At 37.2% G+C, this 23519-nt stretch overlaps 2 protein-coding genes across 4 annotated transcripts in view; one reads left to right on the plus strand and one right to left on the minus strand.

Moving 5' to 3' along the window:
• Positions 1–1134: 1134 nt before the first annotated feature.
• Positions 1135–14786, plus strand: LOC103022766 (uncharacterized). The gene is made up of 3 exons (XM_022671890.2): positions 1135–1310; positions 11873–12563; positions 14228–14786. Exons 2-3 carry the CDS (start codon positions 11891–11893, stop codon positions 14365–14367), a joined length of 813 nt encoding a protein of 270 aa, XP_022527611.1. The 5' UTR covers positions 1135–1310; positions 11873–11890; the 3' UTR covers positions 14368–14786.
• A 2496-nt stretch (positions 14787–17282) lies between these two features.
• Positions 17283–23519, minus strand: part of cd44b (CD44 molecule (Indian blood group) b) — a 32961-nt gene continuing 26724 nt past the window's right edge. For all 3 annotated transcript variants that reach the window (XM_022671916.2, XM_049475226.1, XM_049475225.1), the window contains exons 6-8: positions 22367–22468; positions 21214–21292; positions 17283–20484 (exon numbers count right to left, since the gene is read on the minus strand). In XM_022671916.2, the coding sequence (XP_022527637.2) occupies positions 20271–20484; positions 21214–21292; positions 22367–22468 (395 nt within the window). In that variant the 3' untranslated portion in view covers positions 17283–20270. The remainder of the gene's footprint in view (positions 20485–21213; positions 21293–22366; positions 22469–23519) is intronic.

Raw genomic sequence — 23519 nt, forward strand, 5'->3', positions numbered from 1 at the left:
TAACTTTGGAGCTGTCTCACAAAAATGTTTCATATCTGATATATATCCTTTTTGTATCTAATGCAAGTTTTTGAATGTTTATTCCCTACAGAAAAAATCATGTCAGTCATGTGTGCATTCGTTCTCATTGTACATAAATATAAATATATATATATGATTTACTCTGTGAACTTGCAATGCGGAATGTTCCAGATGTTTCATCATTACCTGGGGAATTAAAACGGAAGGGTGGAAAGGGACGGAGGCAGGGAGCAGTTTTAATGCTGTAGGAACGTGCTTTTGGTTTGGAGTGCCCCTGATCTATATGTGGATATTGTTATAAAATTAAATGTTTGTATGAAATCTGATCTGAATCTGTTTAGATGTGTAAAATTGATCAAAAAATTAAGGATTAAGTATGACCATTTTAGATATAATATAATATAAAATAATATAAAAATATAATATAATTTAAAAATATATATATAAAATATATATAAAAAATCTAATATAAAATATAGTAATATAAATATGTATATAAAGGTAGTAGACAGGTTCTACCTCATGAAGCTGACTGAAAAGCATCAAAGCCAAAGTTGGCATCAAGGCAAAAGGTGCTACTTTGAGGAATCTAATCAAATAAAACATATTTTGACTCGTTTAAGACACATTTTTTGTTTACTTCATAGTTCTGATGTCTTCAGTGTTAATCTGCAATGTACCATAATACAAATAAAAACATTAAATAAGAAGGGGTGTGTTCAATTTTTTAACTGGTACTCTATAGGTTTGCCTCTCTAAGAATTTACCTGGCAATTTTCTATTGAAAATCAAAATATCTGGTAAATGGACCTGATTTTTTTAAAGGTACCACATTTGCGGTGAATATAAACCTAATGTGCTACATTAATAGAAGGTTAGTAATACTCACAGTAACTTAGTATAGATAATATAAGGAAAGGCAGCCTTTCTCACAGCTGTGCCACGTTGGCTTAACGTTCCACTACAGCCTGCTTACAAATGCAATGAGTCCTGTAAGCCGCAGATCCCGCGCTAGGATTGGCCAGTTTTCTGTTTTCTCTGCTAGGATTGGCCAGTAGCTAACTAGACATCGACCAATCCTTTGCCAGAAGGCGGGTTTTACTCGCTGGATAGTCTTTTTTCTGCAAGACCAGTGAACGTGTCTCAAAGAGTTCCGCGTAGTTTACAGTTACTCACTCATTTTAGCAGCCAACAAAACTAACAGCAACTTTTAGAGAACTCAAAACGCCCTGAGGACCAGTATATGTGAATCTCACAGGTTACTTGAAGACATCTTGAAGCTCAGCTGAGTGAGTATAATGTGGTTTTGTGTACTAGTTAAAGCCATTCTCTTCCAAATCACAGAGGAAAAGAAAACAAAGTCGGCAAAGTTTTCATGTCGACATGTTACAGTAGCAATATTTTTTCATTTGAAAAAAATAATATAAATTAATCCGAGTCATATTTTTCAAAACTAATAGTTGTAGTATCTTCACTTGATGAACATGCTACAACCTTTAGCTTTAAAAAAAATATGCGACAGTTGATTTGTTTTTCTTTTAAATACGTAAATTGCCCCTGTAATGCACTCATATTAAATATAGATGTAAAATCAATTACAGTCTAGAGAGGTACACCTGATAAACATACTATAACATTTAGTTTTTAAAAATATGTCACAGTTCAATTTTTTTATAATTTTTTGAAGGATTGAATAAATTTGAATAAATTGCTATTGTTACACGCCTAAATAAAATACAGATATTAAATCACGTGTAGTCTTCAGAGACACACCTGACGAAAATACTACAACTTTTAGTTTTGAAAAATATCACTCCAACATATACCATTCCAACAGATATTTGGATGGATTTAAACAATCATCATGAAACTTAAATAATGTGTCCACATAGGCGCTTTCTAATAGCCTATACATTTTGACATCAATTGGCCATGCGGTGGTATTAACATGTAGTATGTCAGATATCAGATATACAACTACAAGTAGACTGTAGATGACAAAAAAGGTGTTAGATTTGGGTGTGTCACAGTTTCTTTTATTAAAATCCAACCAAGGCATATAAGCTGTTGTATGATTATCTGGTGTATTTCTATAGACCACAAGTGATTTTAGGTCTGTATTTCATATGAGGGTGTTAAAGCCGAGTCATTCAACCAAGTCATATTTTTCAAAAATAAAAGTTGTAGTATTTTCATCAAGTGTGTCTCTAAAGACTACAAATGATTTTATATCTATATTTCATATGGGCGTGTTACAGTAGCAGTTTATTTTGTTAAAGAATTAATACGATTTTAACCAAGTCATATTTTTCAAAACTAAAAGTTGCAGTGTTTTTAACAGGTGTCTCTCTAAAGACTACAAATGATTTTATATCTAGAAATCATATGGGCATGTTACAGTAGCAGTTTATTTTCTTAAAAATGTATACAGTTTCAACCGAGTCATATTTTTCTAAACAAAAAGTTGTAGTACATTTATAAGGTGTGTCACTAAGGACTACAAGTGATTTTCTATCTATATTTCATATGAGTTATTTACATAGTAATTTGTTTCCTAAAAAAAATCTAACTATGGTATATTTTTCACAACTAAAAAGTTGTATTTTCATCAGATGTGTTTCTAAAGACTACAAGTGATTTTATATCTATATTTCATATGGGCGTGATACAATAGAAATTTATGATTTTGTAAATAAAAATTCAATACATATTTGTATTTAAGTAAAAGTTGTAGTATGCTTCCAGATGTGTCTGTGTCTGTATTTGTGTGTCACAGTAGCAATTTATCTCATTTAAATGCGCTGTGGATGTTTACGTTTTTAATCAGGGCCCTCACTTTACAAACAGCCCCTTAGGAGCTTCTGTGCCCAATGCAGTAATTCCTGCAGTTTTCAGCAAATATCTTCAGAGAAAGGGAAGGGTGGAGTGTTTTACATTTTTGTTCTGTGTTCCTTTTGTAGTTTTGAGGATGTCATTTGGGAGTGTTTAGGGGGTTGCTTGTAAGCAAGAGAATTGCGGAAACGCGAGTATCGCTGAATATCACAGATCAAACTGGTTTTCCAGGCAAGAATTAAGCATATTCCTGTACTATACAGCAATATGAACATAGATTCTCTATTTAATACAAAAGGTACCATGGGTTTAACAAAAAGAAGATCTTATCTCACAAAAAATGTTGTATAAATGATGTATTTACTTTAGATTTCACTTATACCTTTTCTGTTCATAATTTTGCTGCACTTTTCAGAGGGCAAGAATGTAAAAAAGCATATGTCCACCACTTGGAAAAAAAACTCGGGGTCCTCCACTAAGTCATAATTATGTAAGTCAGGAGGTATTGTCTAAAAGAATGCCTTAGTATCTCAAAATAATGACAATGTCTCTTAACATCTCAATTAAGTTGGCTTGAAAAAAGCCAAATGATTGTTATCTTTAATCTTTTTATTAAGTTGCTGTTACTTTTCTTCGTAATTGTCTTCTTCTTTTAATTATTATTATTATTATTATTATTAGTATTAAGTTGGCTTGGAAAAGCCAACACTGTTCTGTAATCTTCTTCTTATTATTGTTCTATTTAGTTTTTTTATGGTACTCCTCCCACAGATTTTCACATAGAATCTTTTGCCAGATTGTAGGACCTATAATGAATGAATTTGCTTTTTAGAGTGTTACGTTGTACGGTTTTCACACAGTTGACTTTTTTAAGCTTGAAGATTTCTCCATAGGGATCTATTTAAAATGTCCGCAAAAAAAAAGAAAAGTTTTTTTTAGTAAGAACCATGAAATACGATAAACTGATAGAACAACAGAACCCAAATCACACTCCACACACACACACATCACCCCACACTACTCGCACTCCACACCACATTACACACACCCCACACTACACTCTCTCCACACACAGACACACACCCACTACACATCACACTACACACCACACTCCCCATACCACACACACCCACATTACACACCAATCCACACTACACACACACCTGCACTACACACCAATTCACACACCACACTACACACACACCCGCACTAGACACCAATCCACACACCACACTACACACACACCCGCACTACACACTCTCCACACACACACACACATACACTACCCATAACACTACACACACACTCCACAGCACACACTACACACACACACTTCACTGCACACACCACACACACACACTACACCCCATATCACACACACCCACACACCAGATTACACAAATACACTCTCCACAGAACCTACACTACACACCCCTTACACCACATTATACACACAAACTCCACACCCCACACTACAACACACACACACACACTCTTCACCCCCATCACACACCCCACACACCAGAATACACACATACCTTACCTACCACCACAGAACAGATAGCAACACTTAACTACACCTTAGTAACCACCTGGAGTACCTTAGCAATGCCAAGCAACATCTTGTTAACAACTGTAGATATAATAGCAACATCTTAGCATTCACAAAGCAACGCCTAAGCAATGTGGCAGCATATTTTATTTAATTAGCTTGATGCCTTATGCTTGTATAAGTACATATAACATAATTGTGATCATTGTATGTTACTGTGTAATTCTGTATAATCATTGCTGAAGTTCTTGTACTTCTAGCAGAGGTAAAGGTCTAACCTCTAACCACAGATTCGACGGGAAGCTATACATTCTTTGTCGGTCGTGGCCTGAGCGTGTTTGTAACTCAGCACGTACGCAGAAACATTCGGTTGCTATTGGCTACACTAAACTGATCTGACCATTTTCGGTGTAATTTGCAGGAAGACGCCCTGCTATTAATAATCTACTGCTTCCCCTTTTTGGGGCCGAGCTATCTTCAACTGATACTCATATGATTTGTCTAAATGCTTGCTCTCAAATAACATTACTCAAAGGCATTGGGTGTCTTTTTAATTCCTCTTTTTAATTCCTCTTTTAATTAGCAATGACCACAGATATGATAGCAACCACCTGGCAACCGCTTAGTAAAACCTTAGCAAAAACTGTAGCAACAACACCTTAACAATCATTTGGTAAACCATAGCAACAGCATAGCCATCGTTTTCAACAATGCTGTACTGACATTTTAGTTACATAAAACAAAAATAATATATATATATATATATATATATATATATATATATATATATATATATATATATATATATATATATATACAGTGAGTCCAAGAAGTATTTGATCCCTTGCTGATTTTCTTCGTTGGCCCACTAATAAAGACATGATCATTCTATACTTCTAAGGAATATATATTAATAGGGCTGGACCCGAATATTCGGGTATTCGGATATTCGTTCGTTGAGTAGGTATTCGGTTTTTAATTTTGGTATTCGGATATTCGTTTTTTTTCTCCTTTCCAGAGTTCCACCTCACTCTAACCACTTCTGTTCTCGCGGGTCCCGTCAGAATATCTTGCGCGCGGGACAGAACTGAACTGTTATTGGCTGGAGCGGGAGTTTAATCCAGAGGATGCGGGAGCAAATTAATAAATAGTTAAGAAAACTGTAATAATTGTAAAAAAAAAAAAACCTAAAGAAAACTCTCAACGCGCAGGATGGACCGACACACACACGCACACACCGATGGTGTTTGGACTGGGGTAAGGAATGGGACCGCACTATTCAGCGCTGCTGTTTTAATAAATATATAAGTAAATTTGAAGCATTAAATGTAGTTTATTTAATTTACATTAGGAACGTGGGGCGGGAGCGGCAGAAATGTGTATGTGGCGGGCGGGCGCGGGATTAAAAGAAGCAATTTTTTTGCGGAGGTAACGAGACAGAAACGCGGGAGCGTGAAAGAGTGGGTTTAAAAATCAGTCTCGCGCAGACCTCTATTATACATGATAAAAAAATGCAGGCTCTTCGAAACTGATTTATATAATAAAACGTAAGGGGTAATGTGGCAACAGTAGGGGCTAAATCGGTTACAAAAGCCTGGCCTACAAAAATGATGTCTGAACGAATTTCCTCTTATCTAATATAATTTAAAATGGTTTAAAAATATAAAATAATTTCTAAGCAAACAAAATATTTAATATTGAGCTTATAGCCCAAGTGCAAAAATACAAAATCAGTAATACGGCTATGCCCTGCACAATCCTTAAACCGAAACAGACCAAGTACAATAACGTCATTAACAATGACTTTCCTCTACTCTAATATAATTTAACATGGTTTAAAAATATAAAATAATTTCTAAACAAACGAAATATTTAATATTGAGCTTATAGCCCAAGTGCAAAAATACAAAATCAGTAATATGCCCTGCACAATCCTTTAACCGAAATACAGTTTACAATGACTGTCCTCTAATATAATCAACAATGTTTAAGAATATAAAATACTTCCTGAACAAACGTTTTTTTTGTTTGTTTTTTTAAGCAAATAGCCTAAGTGTGAAAACACAAACAGCAATTTACTGGGCTGGTTTGCGCAGCGGAGAAACCGTGCAGCAGCAGCCTCCTAGCCTGCTTAAGCAGCCGCGGTGTGGGGCAGCAGAAATTCCGGGATGAAAACACAAAGAAATCTGGGCTAAAAACACAGAAAAAATATGGGGTGAAAACACAAAAATCCGGGATAAAAACACCAAAAATCCGGGGTGAATATGTCTCGTCGGTCAGAGCAAATTGAACATTTTTCAGTGGATTAAAGGGGCCGTGATTTGGTTTTTTTATTATTATTTTTTTACCTCTTTTTTTAAAAACGAATATTCGAATATTCGCTTCGAATCAGTGCCGAATATCCGGAGCTCAAAAAACGCTATTCGGGCCAGCCCTATATATTAATTGATTTGTATTTCATGGAGTGAAAAAAGTATTTGATCCCTTAGTATTCATTAGCAGTTCTGGCTTTTACAGACCAGTTAGACACTCCCAATCAACTTGTTACCTGACCTGAAGCCACCTGTTCTCACTAATCACTTGTGTGAAAAACACCTGTCCACAGAATCAGACAGATCACACAGATTTCAAGTCTCCAACATGGGTAAAACCAAAGAGCTGTCACAGGACCTCAGAGTCAGAATTGTTGACCTTCGCAAAGCTGGAATGGGCTACAAAAAGATTAGTAAGGTGTTGGATGTGAAAGTAACAACTATTGGTGCAATTATCAGAAAGTTTAAAGAGTATAACATGACAATCAACAGACCTCGGCCCGGTGCTCCAAAGAAGATTTCGCCTCGTGGGGTGGCAATGATGCTGAGAACGGTCAGAAATCGTCCTGCAACCACTCGGCAGGAGTTAGCAAATGACCTGAAGGCAGCTGGGACCACAGTTTGCAAGGAAACAATTGGCAACACTTTGCGCAACAATGGATTCACATCCTGCAGTGCCCGAAAGGTACCCCTGCTGAAGAGAGCACATGTGGAGGCGCGCCTCAAGTATGCCAATGATCATTTGAAAGATGAACCAAGTTATTGGGAGGTTTTGTGGTCAGACGAGACCAAAATTGAACTTTTTGGCCTCAACTCCACCCGCCATGTGTGGAGGAAGAAAAATGCTGCCTATGACCCCAAGAACACTGTGCCCACCGTTAAGCATGGAGGTGGAAGCATAATGTTTTGGGGGTGTTTCTCTGCCAAGGGTACAGGGCTACTTCACCGCATCACTGGGAAGATGGATGGAGCCATGCACCGCACAATCCTGAGGGACAACCTCCTCCCCTCTGCCAGGGATCTGAAAATCGGCCGTGGTTGGGTCTTCCAACATGATAACGACCCTAAACATACAGCAAAGGCAACAAAGGATTGGCTCAAGAAAAATCACATTAAGGTCATGGAGTGGCCCAGCCAGTCGCCAGACCTCAATCCGATCGAAAATCTATGGAGGGAGCTGAAGGTCAGAGTTGCCAAGCAACAGCCCACCAACCTTCATGATTTAGAGAGGATCTGCAAAGAAGAGTGGGCCAAAATTCCCCCTGGTGTGTGTGCTAAACTTGTGGTTAACTACAACAAACGTCTCACCGCTGTGCTTGCAAACAAAGGCTTTGCCACTAAGTATTGAGTGTGTTTGGCAAGAGGGATCAAATACTTATTTTCCTCATTGAAATACAAATTAATTAAAATATATTCTTTAAAATTATACTCTGGATTTTTGTCTTGATATTCTGTCTCTCCATGTTAGAATATATCTACCATTAAAAGTGCAGAAGGATAGTGTCTTTATTAGTGGGCAAACAAAGGAAATCAGCAAGGGATCAAATACTTCTTGGACTCACTGTATATATATATATATATATATATATATATATATATATATATATAAATATAAAAAAGACAACAATCAAACAGAATAATGTAAAGAGAGAAAACTTAAATTTAAAGGAAAAAGCAGCCGGTCTGAATGGAGTTCAGCTCCCTGTTATAAGAGCCTCTTCTTCGGCCGGTAATCGCGTTCATGAACAAAATAATCTGAATTATTACCAGCGCTTCACAGAGAACACAATAATAATTCCACTATTTACACATTAAATCACTTAAATCAAGTTAAAGGTTAATATACAGTTATTCTGTCTAACAGTTAAACCTGTTACACTGTAAGACCTCCTGATGCTGCTATAGCGCACCGCCGGGATGGGGGGAGAGGAGGGTGTAGTTTAGTGCGCCGGACGCGTGTAAGGCTCGGAAACCCGTCTAAAGGGGGATTAGCTTCCGGGTGAAACGGCTAAACCGCGAAGCTAACAGTGGATTCAGCTGGTCAGGTCTTACTTTAAATAAGGTACAGGCGAAAACAACTTTAAACAGTGTTAAATGTACTAATGTGAGAAACACAGGCAGCAATGAGTGGAAATGCCAAAGAAAATGACTTAGATTTTTACAGAAACTCCTCGCAGTGCGACTCCTCTGCTCCAGCTGCCAGCACACCCCGGCCAGAGGGCGGTGCTCGCGAGGATGGTCTCAAGAGATAAACGGGAAAATGGGATATTTTTAAAGATCGATTTGGGTTTATATGACTCGATATCTGAACTGAGATGATCATTCAAGAACGTTATACTTGTTCCTCTGCATGAATGTCTCAGTATATTTTGAGCAGTATTTAGGGGTGTTTTCTTGTTGAAGTATCCAGCCCTGGCACAACTTCAACTTTTTAACTGAATTTCTCAACTTCAACTTTTCTCACTTTAACAAGATTCCCAGTACCTGCACTGGCCACACAGCCCCACAGTATAATGGAACCACTACTACATTTTACTGTGTAAACACAAGGTAACCGCATGCCTCCATCCACTCCGATTTGGAGCAATGCAGACCAACATTGCAAACAGCAGCAGAGCCAGAGTAGTAAGAGTAAGAGAGTAAGAAAAGATGAATTATTTTGTTTCTCAGTTAAACTCATGGTATTGTGTCTCAGGGCTCTTTGGATCACTAAAATCAATTTCAGACACCTGTGATAATTAGTTTGCCAAGTGAGCCCAGTTAAAAGAAAACTACTTAAGAAGGATGATCCATATTATTAAGCAGGCCACAGGTTCCAAGCAATATGGGAAAGAAAAAGGATCTCTCTGCTGTCGAAAAGCGTCAGATAGCGCAATGCATTGAACAACGAATGAAAACATTAGATATTGCACAAAAACAGAAGCGTGATCATCTTACTGTGAAGAGATTTGTGGCCGATACAGAGCACAGACTGGTTCATGCAAATAAAGGCAAAATGAGGAACATTTCTGCCAGGCAAATTCATCAGATTGAAAGAGCAGCTGCTAAAATGCCATTACAATCTGCAAACAGGTATTTGAAGCTGCTTGTGCCTCTGGAGTCCCACGAACCTCAAGGTGTAGGATCCTTTAAAGGCTTGCTGTGGTGCATAAACCTACTATTCGGCCACTTCTAACAAGAGCTCACAAGCTGAAACGGTTGCAGTGGCCCAGGCATACATGAAGACTAATTTCCAAACTGTCTTGTTTACTGATGAGTGTTGTGCAACCCTGAATGGTCCAGATGGATGAAGTAGTGCAGGGGTCTTTAATTCTAATTCAGTACAAGTTAAAATTTATGACGGTCCGGACCGTGGCCTAACACAAGTTTCTCTAATCATAAGTTTCTCTAAATCATAATTTTTAACTTGTGTTATTCAGTGCCATATCCTGTATACCAGGGGTGTCCAAACTTTTTGTTGGGAGCCAAAAGGAGAAATATATTTGAAGTCACGAGCCACAGATTCTGTAATAAAACAAATAATGAAATATACCACTTTAAATAATACATTTTCTTGATTACTTTCATTTACTTACATTTTACTTGACTTACTTTACTTACATTTTACTTGGTCTTTATCTTTGACAGTGTTGTGTTAACTAAGATTTTTCAAATTGATGTTTAATTTCATGATGTCTCTTAATATTAAACTCCTTAATTTGCGCTAGAAATGCGCACTCTCTCCGCTTTTAGACTCTTTTTGCCCTGTTTTTCTGCGCTAGAAATGTGCACCCTCTCCACTTTTAGACTCTTTGTCCGTTTTTCTGCCCTAGAAATGCGCACTCTCTCCGCTTTTAGACTCTTAGACCCTTTTTTTTTGCGCTAGAAATGCACACTCTCTCCGCTTTTAGACTCTTTTAGACTGTTTTGGGAGTAGAGAGATTTTTTTTCTTGCTGAGGAGTTTTGATCAGGTGGAGTAAAGTGGAATATTTTGCACTCTTGTCTCTGTTGTTTTTCTTTAATTCCTCCAAGTAACACCGCTCAGTTACATTACTGTTAGTATGTTTTATAAAGGTAGTATTTATTTATTTATTTTTTCTGGTGCGCACCATCTGTATCAACATTTCTCGCTTTATTCTCCGACTGCTGCTTCTCACTGCGTACTTCGCCTGTGTGGTGATCTGATTGGCAGGGGAGAACGTTGGGTGATCTTATAACACACGTGATTGGTCTGTGAGTTTACCATGCCCCAAATCACAAACAAGAAAAGTTCCGCCTCTTTAAATAAACACTGTCAGAATTAAATCCTTCTCAGTAGTTTATCGGTTTGGATCCGCATTGGACAACGTCTGGGTCCGGATCCAGACTGCGGTCCGCCTATTAGTGACCCTGGAGTAGTGGATGGTTGGTGTATGGCCACCATGTTCCAACAAGGCTGCGACGTCAGCAAGGAGGGGGCGGAGTCATGTTTTGGGACATCAAAACATCTGACATCATGCAAAGAAATTCAAGCAGAAACTGTACAAAAACTCACCAGTTAAATGGATGCACGATTTGTGAAGGTGATATCAAAGAACTTGTAACTTGGCTTGTTAGGATGTTTTTGATTAAAATCGCTTTTGATTTCAGTGAATGAACCTCCTAATGCTGCAAATTCAACAAATGACCATTTTCAGTTCTTTACAACCTATAAAATGTTTTGAAACTCTGCTGTGCATAGTAATTTGGAACAGTGCATTTTTAGTTTTTTTTTTTTAATGAAGAGTATAATGTTATCATCGGCAGATTTGTTCAATAAAATTTGATTTATACTCTAACGGGTTATGACTTTTATTATACTGTCATTTGCATCGACCCTTTAGGAAAATCAGGGAAAAATATAATTTGCATGTTAATTTGGAACGCAGTGTAAAAATAAAGTGTATTTCAAGTATTTGGGAAATGTATTCCTACTTTGTACTCCTACACAGTATTTAAAGTATTTTACTATGTGTATTTACTATGTGCAAAACTAAAAGATTACTAACTTACTATCTCCTAATTATTACTTAATCGAGAACCCTTATTTTTTTTCCAAGTGGCAGAAATGGATTTCCATTAGAATAACCAAAGTGAAAATTTATAAAGTGAAAAAAAAAACAGCTACATTATTCTGACTTTATTCTCTTTATTCAGACAGCCTTCTTCACAAAAATGGCCAACTATTTAATGGATCTGAGCGAAGAAAAGCAGAGGATTGCAGAAGAAGCAAGAAAGGCTACCTCTGAGATAATACAGGATGCTATTGATAAAGAGTGTTACGGCCTCCCAGTCACCTTCCATATGACTAATTGTCCAGAACCATTCGAGTCCCACACGTTCTGCTGCATTCCCACCAAGGAATTTCTGCAGAATCTTCTAGCCAAGCTCAGTGAAGCACGTTTCATAGAGGACACAGACCCTGCAGAGAGTGAAACCTTTGCTTATGTCACTCCACAGGATAACGATGGCATTATTTATTTGTGTGAAGCGTTCTGGGAGGCAGGAGACACACTGTGTGAAGATTCAAAGCCTGGAACACTAATCCATGAAGTTTCGCATCTGTTGGGTACAGAGGACATCTTTTATGAACACATGACTTTAGAGTTCTATGAAAACTATGGAACTCTGCTGGGCAAGTCACAATTTTGCATACATGTTAATGGAAAGGAATTTAACGAGGAAGTGTTTCAGGTGAATGCCAACAGCCTAGAGCATGAGTTTGAGACCATCATCAACCATGAGGGAGCATACTCTGATGGTAAATACCAGTGCTGTGGAGAAACCAAGAAATACTCTGTTTGCACACATCGCTTTAGAGGCCATTACTATCTGCATGAAAGACTTTGTAAGTATTTTTATTTTCTTAGTATATAATTTACAAACCCTTATAAACAACATACACATTTTCATTAATGAAATTACAGTGGTGCTTGAAACTTTAGTATGTTCTATATTTCTGTGTATATAAATATATATATATATATATATCCTCAGATTTTTTTAAGTCTTAAAAGCAAATAAAGAGACAAATGAGACAAAAATATTATATTTGGTAATTTATTTATAGAGGACAATATTATATATTTGTAAGTGGAAAAAAGCATGTGAACCACTACGATAAGAAGTTAGTTTGAAGGTGAAATTAGAGTCAGGTGTTTCAATCAAAGGGACGACAATCAGGTGTAAGTGGGCTGTGTATTTAAAGAATAGGGATCTATCTTTGTCTGCATTTCACAACACATTTTGTGGAAGTGTATCATGGCATGAACAAAGGAGATTTTTGAGGACCTGAGAAAATGAGTTGTTGATGCTCATCCGGCTGAAGAAGCTTACAAAACTCAATCTCAAAAGAGTTCAGGAGAAAAAATGTGATCACAATGATTTATAGTGTATAAAGAGACTCAATAGTTGTTTGGGCATTTAACATTTCTCAATACACGCCGTGTTTATTAGGATAACATTGTAGAAGGCATTTCAACCCACAGTGGACAGTGCAGTGGGTGGTATTTTTGGTAACTGGCGATGTCCAGCTAAAACATCTACATGCAAAAAGACAAGCAACTCTGGCAAAAACACATCCATATTCAATGTAAAAATGGAACAAACAATCACGGAACACAAAACCCATTCTTGTTCCGTGGCATGTTTGTGGATATTCTAATCATATGAAAATACCCTAGCTGCACTATGTAACTTTGGTGTAGTTGACAAGATATTTGTCACTGCTGTCTTAAAAATACTGTAATATTATATTAAAATCTGGCCACATGCTTTTTACAATGACTGCTTTGCATCTCTCAGCTTGTCCAGAAATGCTTGTTTAAAGCAGTTTAATTTTTGGTGGTAGCTTAAAGCATGAATTCCACTTCCTAACTATAGGGGGAGGCCAGGAGCCAGAAATACCGCTTGATGAAGTACGTACCATAGACTGTGTATAGCTGGACAGAGCATCGTCTCTTAAAAGTGAAGCCACCACAGGTGGGGCGCCCCCTGCTATTCGGTTGCAGAAAGCTGTGTAACTCCACCCATCCCCATAGGTTTCAATGGCAAAACAGACTTTCAGTCACGTTTTTTTTCTAATATACTGTAATTCTACCTCCATTATTTAAATGCAACAGTTAGTATAACCTCTGCTTATATTGTCAAATTTTTATATCCCCACAGAATTCGTTTTTAAAACGTTATTCAGCTCTATTCAAAAAAGGTGTGGTTATGGTAAAAGGGCTGCTTATGGGCGGGACCATTAACAGACCGTCAGCTCCGCTCCGCCCCTGCTCTGCAGTCTGTGATCGCGAGGCAGCCCTCAGGGGCGGGGTTATTCAAATGAGTAGGTTGCTATCCACAGTCTTTCTCCCTCCTCTGGTCTCTACTGCGCAGAATCAGGTGTCAGGATCGCCAACATGGCGGAAGATTTTGGCTTCATTTTCATTGAATGAATGGGAACAGAGACACGGCGTCCATCTTTTTTTACAGTCTCTGGTACATACTAATATTCACTTCTTTTTCCAGCCGCCGAAAAAGATCTGATGGAGCGCAAGCTGGCAAAGTTTCGGGAAGAGATAGCTGCTCGCACAAACCAGCAAGAAAAGATCAAATATGTGAAGAAAAAGAACCAGGCCTGCGAGAAGATTCCTGTTATTGAGGCCTGAAAACAACCAGAGGAAATACGTTCAGCTTCCATGATAATAAATGCTAAGATTAATTTAGTTAACCTGAATCCAAACAGTAGGGTATTAGAGATCAATATTTCAGATGCTACATATACATATGTTTGGATATGCTGTTTGTTTGTTCATTTATTCACTAGTGTAAGAAAAATACATATTAGTATTAGTGTTCAGTGTTAGCTCTTTAGGTCTGCATTTCATCCTCTTCAAGTTAGCAGGTGTATGCAATTTATGTTCACTGATTAATGTCACTTTTCTTTTGTAGTGAGTCATATTTAACCTACTATGTTACAAAAGATTATGTACAATTCAATTTACCAGAGCATTGTTTTTGTGATTTTAATTTCTTCTTTGTGTATTCCATAGCTCTATTCTGCTTTTATTATTGCTGGTTACAGTTAAGTAATCTCATTTATTTGCAGTAAATATATTTTTATTTGTTTATATTGATTGTTCCATTAAAAGCATCTGCCGCTATTCACAGTTGCACTGGCTCTGGTATGTAATTTACAGTTCAGGTATTTAAATTCAGATTTTGAGTTTATTTTTGCATTTGTATACTTCACTCTCGGTGCAGTCATACATTTGAAGTTTTAAAGAATCTCATTTACACACTGTCATCAGACACTGATGTTTATTAGTTGTTTGGATGTGTTTGAAAGGACTATTCTTATCTTTTTTTTTTGAATAGGTGACTTCCTGTCTGATTATTACACGATGGAGTGATAAACTGAGGTATTCAGGTTGTGGAGAAGGCTTTGTGTAGATTGAGAACTTTGTTTGGAAATGTGGGGAGTAGAAGAAATTCACCCACTGTAGGAGGTCTAAGAACAGTAGTAAAGAATGTGTTGGAAGCAGTTCATTTTTTTTGCATTATAAGAAAATGTTATGACGAAATGAGCCCAGCTGGCCACCAATATAGATGTCTATAGATCAGAGGTCACTCGGTCGACGGTCCGGATCCGGACCCAGACGCTGTCCAATCCCGACCCAAACCGATAAACTACTGAGAAGTAATTAATTCTGACCGTGTTTATTTAAAACGGTGGAACATTTATTGTCTTTATGGTTTACGTGCTTTACAGCGCAGTAAACTCACAGACCAATCACGTGTGCTGTAAGATCACCAAACGCTCACCTCTGCCAATCAGATCTGTGCAGATGCGGGAGCGCGGAGCCACACAGGCGAAGCAGGCGGTGAGAAGTCGGAGAATAAAGTGAGGAAAGCTAATACAGATGGTGCGCACGAGAAAAAAATAAAAATACTACAGTTATAAAACATATTAACAGTAATGTAACCTCGCGGTGTTACTTGGAGGAATTAAAGAGAAACAACAGAGACAATAGTGCATAGGACCTTGGCCTGGCGAAATTTTCTCTAGCTGGACCGTACTGAATTCTAGATAAACACCCCTGGTATACAGTATATAATACTGAATCATAACGCAAGTTAAAAATGGGGACAGTCCGGATCTTGGCCTGGTGAAATTGGACCGTACTGAATTCTAATTAAATACCCTTGCTATAGATGTTATCTGGTTTAATGTTGCTTGTGACATCAATGTTAGGTGATATTGACATTAAAAATACCAACATTTATGTAATGCAAGGTAACCAAAATTCAACGTCTGCTAAACTCTTTTAAACTAACATTCTTGCAACATAATATTTAAACACACTGGTACACAACTTTTATTTCCATCCAAAATTCAATGTTTGTCTAACTTTTGGAGTTTGGTGTTGACCCAGTGTTGGTTTTTGATTGATATTTGACTTTTGTTTTCAACAAAAATTCAACATCTGTCTAACTTTGGATCTTGGAGTTAACGTTGCTTTTTGTTTGATATGTGACTTTTGGACTTTTCGCCAGAACCATCGATCCTTCAAACACCATGTGTCCTCAGTTGCTCTGTCCTGCCCCCCCCCCTTTCCTCCTCTATCCCACTATTTCTCTTTAACCTCCTTTAAAGCCCCATCAAAACATTTTTTACCTTAAACTTTTATTTCCAACCAACTTTTACCATCTGTTTAATTTTGGGTCTTAATTTGGTTTTTGATTGATGTTTGACTTTGATTTCCAACCAAAATTGAAAGTTTGTCTAACTTTGGAGTCTGATGTCAACCCAATGTTGGTTTAAGGGTAGAGATAACATTGCTGTTTGTGCATGTCCTCAGAAATGAATATGCAGCGTAAGCGAGGTGCAGTACATACAAAAGCTAGGGTCAGTACAGACACTCAGCAGCATAAATGTGACACAATATTTAGATTAACATCTAGATAAACCTGTATGATGTGTCCTGGCTGCTGTGGCAATTAGAGGCCTCTAGGTGAAGCCTTCATATTCGAGTAAGTAGGTTGTCTACGCAAACAAACACATGGCCAAACAGCAAGTGTATCTTCAAGTTGAGTCCAAGGAAATTTTGGGAATGTTGTCTAACTCTCTTAATTAGAGATTAGAGTGTTTTGGTGCAACATGAGCAATCTGATCTTGGTGTCATAAAATGTTCCAACATCACGATGGCAATTTCTTCAGATCTTGACTTGTCTATCATGCATTTACCTTTGTCATCCCACAGTAACTCGTGTGAATTCAAATGTCTAGATGTGCAAACAAGAACAAAAAGGCCTTGTTCTATTCTTCCCTCTCAAAATGGCTAATGTCTCCCCCATTGTCTCTTCACACTGGGCTGGAGAATTAATATCCTCCTCCATCATGACTTGGATGCCATGGCAACTGCACTCCCTCCTGCTCTAAAGAAATGTGATTTTCCCCACTCGCTCCTCCCCACCCCCTCTCACCTGCTTCCCCCTCCTACAAGTTCGTTTCTAAGTCCTTCCATTACATTGGAATTCAGAATGTCCGGTTTCAGCCATAAATAAATAAAAACAATCCAAATAAAACATCTATACCTTTTTATTCCATCCGGGACTTCACAAATTGATTTTGGTAACTGACAATCATGTGTTATTTAATCATTATTCACACTCTTTACACACTCCTATCACTACTACTAATGTTCATATTCTAATGCTAATCTTTATCAAACTGAACAAGTCCAAGAGATGCATGTCACAAAAAGACAGAATGAAAAAAAAAAATGGAGAAATGTCCTTTTTCCCATTTGATTATATTTCACACAGATTTGAAAAAATGAAAAAAAAAGGGAAAGCAAATCTGAAAGATTATGCATGGAAAGATTTATATTTGCTGTGGAGACGCTGCAGGATATAACTCAAGAATAAGCAGAAGCAGAATCATTCAATTCTACTACTTTATGAACCATCACGTCCTGCATTATTCGCAAAGAAGATCACACGCCGCTATCCGTATTTTAAACCAAATTATGCTAAACTCTCATCAAAGTAAACAGAAATATTGTAAATTGCATATGAAAGACAAGAGTGATGTTGCATGAATCTATGATAGCATTTCCTGGACTACTTCTCTTCCAGCATGTTCTTTAATACTATACATTCACGGTTTTAAAAATACAAACAAATCAGTGGTGAGTTCTTAAACATTGCATCATCAACATGAGCCAAAAATGAGTTTATATTTAAACTAATTAAGGCAATTAATATGACAGTAAGAGAAAGATGAAGGAATGTTTGGAATAAATCTATTCTCTGGACATCGACTTTTAAAAGCTATGATAAACAAGCAATGGTATATACACACACAACATTCAAAAAAGCATAAATTAAAGTAGCAACATTTTATTCCATTAAAAGAAAAAACAAATGCATACATCCCAATCCACAGGAAAACAAAAATGAAACAAAACAAACAGTAAACAGAACAAAAATGAAACAAAACAAAGAAAAAACATATAAGGTTATAATTGAAAGAAAAATAAGAGAAAGATACATAACAACTTCAAAACACACATCAGCGGCCTGCATCATCCCTGTCCACTCAAAATGACACACCTCTATCCACTGGCAGTCTTCTGCATTTGCTTGCTGTTTGTTTGTGTGTGTGTTTTTTTCTCATCACCCACAGCAGAGAAAAGTCCAGCACTAATTACTGCCAGACTCATATTTACAGTTTTACATCCCCCTCCCCAAACCTCGAACCCCGCCCTCTGTGTATCCTAACACCGTATATTCCCTAATATTGCAGTAACATTTTTAAAGGAATTTCTCCAAACCCATAAGTTTAGATTTGAAATTAATTCGTATGGAGCATCATAGTAAATAGATTGTCAAACTAAATTAGATTTCAGCAATAAAACCAGCATGAATACTGACACCTAGAGAACAGTGAGAGTTTCACTCATCGTTAAAGAAATAGTCGCAGAAATAGTTGCGCTCAGAAGGAAGTGACTGATTGCAATGCCATCGAGCGTTGATAGCACGTCCAATAGCATCCAACACATTTTTATTCTGGTAATGCAGCTGGTCATGGCATAACATCTGTCTTCAGTGCAAGCTTTTAAGACAGCAGCAATATATGGACAAGCATTGTCCTATTAAAACAGAGCACTGGCGTGTACGTTCAGAAAAGGTAGGGCCGGCTAAGAGTGGTCCAGCGGGAGATCGCCTGTTCGAATCCTGTTCATGTAGCTTGCCATCAGCTGCCAGAGCCCTGAGGGAGCACAATTCACCTTTGCTCTCTCTCTCTGGGTGGGTAGATGGCACTCTCTTCCCACATCACTACAAAGGGTGATGTCCTCAGCACTAGGTATCTGTGAGCTGATGTATCAGAACCGAGTCGCTGCGCTTTCCTCCGAGCGCTGGTGTTTACTGACTTCACATGTACTGGAGGAGGCATGTGCTACTCTTCACCCTCCTGGTGTTGGGGCATCACTAGTGATAGGGGGAGTCCTAATGAGTAAATTAGAGGTAGGGCCACTGGTTGCAGGACCTCATTAACGGAACACTGGGCTGTCAAAAGAGTAGTCTGCATTTAAGTCCAAAAGATAATGTGGAATTGTACGAAATTGCACCAAAAAAGCATGACACGAGGCCTTCTAGACATGACGTGATGTGTAACCACAAGTTGTTCATCATGGTGCCTCCACACACAGATTTGTTGGTCATTTTCACAGTCAAGGGAAACTCATTGGACTCGTCACTGAATATTACTCACTCCATGACTGGCATGTCTGGCACAGCGACCCACCAAGTTTCATTCCTGTAGGTTGATTCCTTCTGGGTGCAACTATAAATTTTTTTTACGATGAGTGTATATAAATATAATGAAAATTATATGTATAAGAATATTGTTAGCATCTGGCAGCTTCTGTTGTATGCAGGTAGCATTCATTGCAGATATGTTTCTGCCTTTTATAACTTAATTAACTTAATTAATTAAGTGCTGATTTTGGGGCCTGGCCCTACTCACTTTTAAATTATTGTGTCTTATCTCTGTAAGCTTCGGATTGGTGAATTCGGGTACATTCAGCTGAACGACATGGACTTGTCCCTACAGGCTAATCTTTGAAATACTGGAGCAACAAAGGATTTCTCTCCTTTGTCGAGACTGTGGAGAGCTTCTGCTTTTTCTCTTTTTGCCTGACATTCAAACAAATTGACGCCATTGTTGATCTATCCCTTTTGTCACAGGGGGAAAAAACAGCACAGTTCTAGAATAGAAAATGTCATTAATTAATAATCACATACAAAAAGACAAAAAAAAAACTAAAGAAAAACACTGGCCCCATCTTTGCAGACACTCCCACTCCCATCACACCAGCACTACCAGAGTGTCCATTTGCTTCCCAGGCCAGTCTACCAATGTGCAAAACCAACCAGCTACCAGCTTCTCTTTATTTAAACCATACCCTCCATCTCTCACACCCTGCCTCTTTCTCTCTCTCTATCTCTCTCTCTCTCTCTCTCTCTCTATTTCACTCTTTCTGTCTATATCTCCCTCTCTTTCTCATGCTTCTTGGTTCTTCTCTGGCGACTCCTCCAGAGTGATGACAGTGAACTCCTCGGTGTTGCCGTTCTCCTGGATCTTCTCTTTGTTCATGAGCGTGACCATCTCCTGCTCTCGCTCCTGGGCGCGAGAGCTGGCCACTGAAGCTGCTGCCCCGTTCCCCTCGCTGCTGCTCTTCGAGGTGATCATCAGAGTCTGACGCTTTCCACACCACCTAAAGGAACGAGACAGCAGACACTGTCAAGAATGTCTTGAAACAAACTTTATATGGACAAAAGTACTGTGACACCAGCTCATTAATTGTTACTGTATATTAAAGAAGAGTTTATCCAGCTTTTGTTCGAGTAACTGTCTCTAAAGGTGTTTTTAGTACTTTGAATTAGGATTTTAGAGCATTACTCTAAGGATCTGATTGCATACGGCAACAAAAGTAGAGTTAGAGTCACCACCTCACCTTATACCGAACTCCTCAACGCAAAAATCTCAAAAAATACTGGAAAATACAGATCTACTGCTCCAGGTTCATGTTTATCTGCCCGAGAGAGTCCTATCCTACTGGCAATACATCCCTACAAGGACTAAACAGGTCTTGTGCTTGTATTGTGCTTGTAACTGTTTAATCAACGGGTGCTTGAGGTGTTATCTTCTGGGTTTATACACTTTTTAACCAATACATTTCCGTGATTTATTTCATGACTTTTCCATGCCTCCATGGCTAATTCTTTATTGTAAAACAGTGCAGACATGGACAAAAAAAAATAAAAAATCTACTAAAACTATCATTCAAATTGATTGATTTATAGTAGGCCTTAAATGATTCTTATATAAAATGCTGACACAATATTTAATAATAAAATGTGTGTCAGATCCTAAGATCTAATATACTTTGAATAAAAACATGCATTCACACTACAGTGTAAACAGTAATATGGACGAGGCATACCTTTTCCTTGTTGCCACAGCAGCACAAACCAGAAGAATGGCAGCAACAGCCACAATCACGCCCACAACAATCAGCCAATCTGTCAGAGGAGAAAGAGTAGATACATTGAGTGTTCCTGCCCATCTGTTTCTGTTTTTCAAAGTGTTTCTGAATATACAGTATATTTAGGTTTCATAGACATAATAATTACAGCAGTGTGGTTCAATATTCTATTATAATAAAATATCAAACCATTATTTTTACAATATTTTGTGCTAATGGACCCTTACAGTCACTTTTTCACAATTCACAATTATAAAGCTGCTACTTGTCAATATTTCCCTTAACATTATTACAAAACAGCCAACAAACTTTTACACAGTGGCTTGCAAAAGTTTCGGCTCTCATTTTAAACATTTTGTTACTGAGAATAATTAATTGAGTAGAAGATGATGAAGAAGAAAATGTTTTAATGTCGATCATTTTCCTCAGTTTACAATGTAATCCAGAAATATCTTTTGGAAGTCATGTCACCTTTTATGGGCATAGCTGTTCATAGTAACTTTGAATTAAGGGTGCCACCTTATAGAGTATTATTTCTCTAACAGGAAGTGATTAGGGAAGAGTGAATCAAATCTCTTATTTTGAGAGAGCCAGGTTACTAATTATCATTACTAATCGTCTTTGAAGATTAACTTTTTATTGCATGAATAATAATAAAACAATTGTAATCGGAAATTGCTAAATAGGGAAATCTGTATAACAATTAAAATGTTTTAATATTTAAAATATTAAAAAATAACGTGAAAACATATGTCCATTCAGACAGTAAAAGTGTATTTGTGTACTCTGTACTATACTGTACTGTACTCTGCGCTGTATGCAGTTCAGGTATTGTATACTGTATATATATATATATATATATATATATATATATATATATATATATATATATATATATATAAACATTTTTACTACACTAATTAAACATTTCTCTTTTAAATGTATGTTTGTGTCATATAGTTTTACTCATGAACAATTGTAATCACCTACAGATTGTTTTTTTATTATCTTTTGGTGGCTTTTATACTTCAGTAAATACATTTTCATTAATAAATATGTCTATATTAGTTTATTGACTGTGAATGGGTGTATTGGTTGGATCTGTGTATACCTGATGATCCACTGTTTGGCTTGTCATCTTCTTTTGGAATCATCATTCTCCCACCCACACCTGGAGCCACTGATCCAGCATAGCCATCTTCAGAGACTGGTGCTTCACATATGATGAAGGACACAAAAGACAGACACATGGTTACTTAATCATTTTCATTATAAGAAAGATGAACTTTTAAAGAGATGGAGTTCATTGTAAAACATGACATTATGCATATCTAAATGAATATAACTGTATTTCATACACTTAAAATGATCTTCACTAATAAAAGCAGATAAAAGTGAAATAATAATCACGGGGCTTTTACATTATCTTGTTTGTGTAAAATTAGAAAATATATAAACAAAATGAAAATTATGTTTAATGCATGTTGGAACTGAAGCTAATTAGTTAGTTGGTTTGGGCTGCATATCTTAGTAGATTTGAATTACATTCATCAAGTTTGCAGGTCTCCATATGGATAGTCTGATAATCTGAGGTTCTCTGGCTGTTGAGTGAATCGTTGATGTTGAACAGCAGGGGGCGTGAGTCAGTGAGCTGTGTGCTGTGCTGACTGAGAGGAGCCACCTGTTACAGCATCTTTAAACTTTCACTCCAACAGCAGAGGGGGCTTTGGACTAAACTCTGCTCTAATGGTAAGCAAGAGGCGTGTTATATACATCAGTCTTTCACCATGTAATGAAATTCCATAATTTCAGCCCATTTAGCCCATTAAAGTGCAGTAATTGTTGTTCAATTACTGATCTTAATACTTTAGAACTTTAGTATTTCACTGCTACACTGCTACAAACGGAGCTACACTGCTATAAACGGTTCTTTTTTGATACTATGGAAAATCCACATTTAGTTCTGAAAAAAAAAGCCTTTAAAGTGCTGCAGAAGACCATGAAGAACTCATATATTATATACTTGATACCTTTAAAGGGTACTTCACATAAATGTGAAGTTCTTTATTTGACCAAAAATCATCAATTAAACCCATTATGGTACTTCTATTTTTAGCTCCATATTAGATGCATGAGTGATTCTAAAATGACATCTTAAGATGACAGCTTAAAATATAAATTGTTATTATAATTTTATATTGTAGGTTTTCCTCAAAGGAAAGGTTTGTATCTTTTTTAAATGGACGCTTAAAAATATAAGCATT

The sequence above is a fragment of the Astyanax mexicanus genome, chromosome 2 (assembly GCF_023375975.1).
Source record: "Astyanax mexicanus isolate ESR-SI-001 chromosome 2, AstMex3_surface, whole genome shotgun sequence".
Taxonomy (NCBI): Eukaryota; Metazoa; Chordata; class Actinopteri; order Characiformes; family Acestrorhamphidae; genus Astyanax; species Astyanax mexicanus.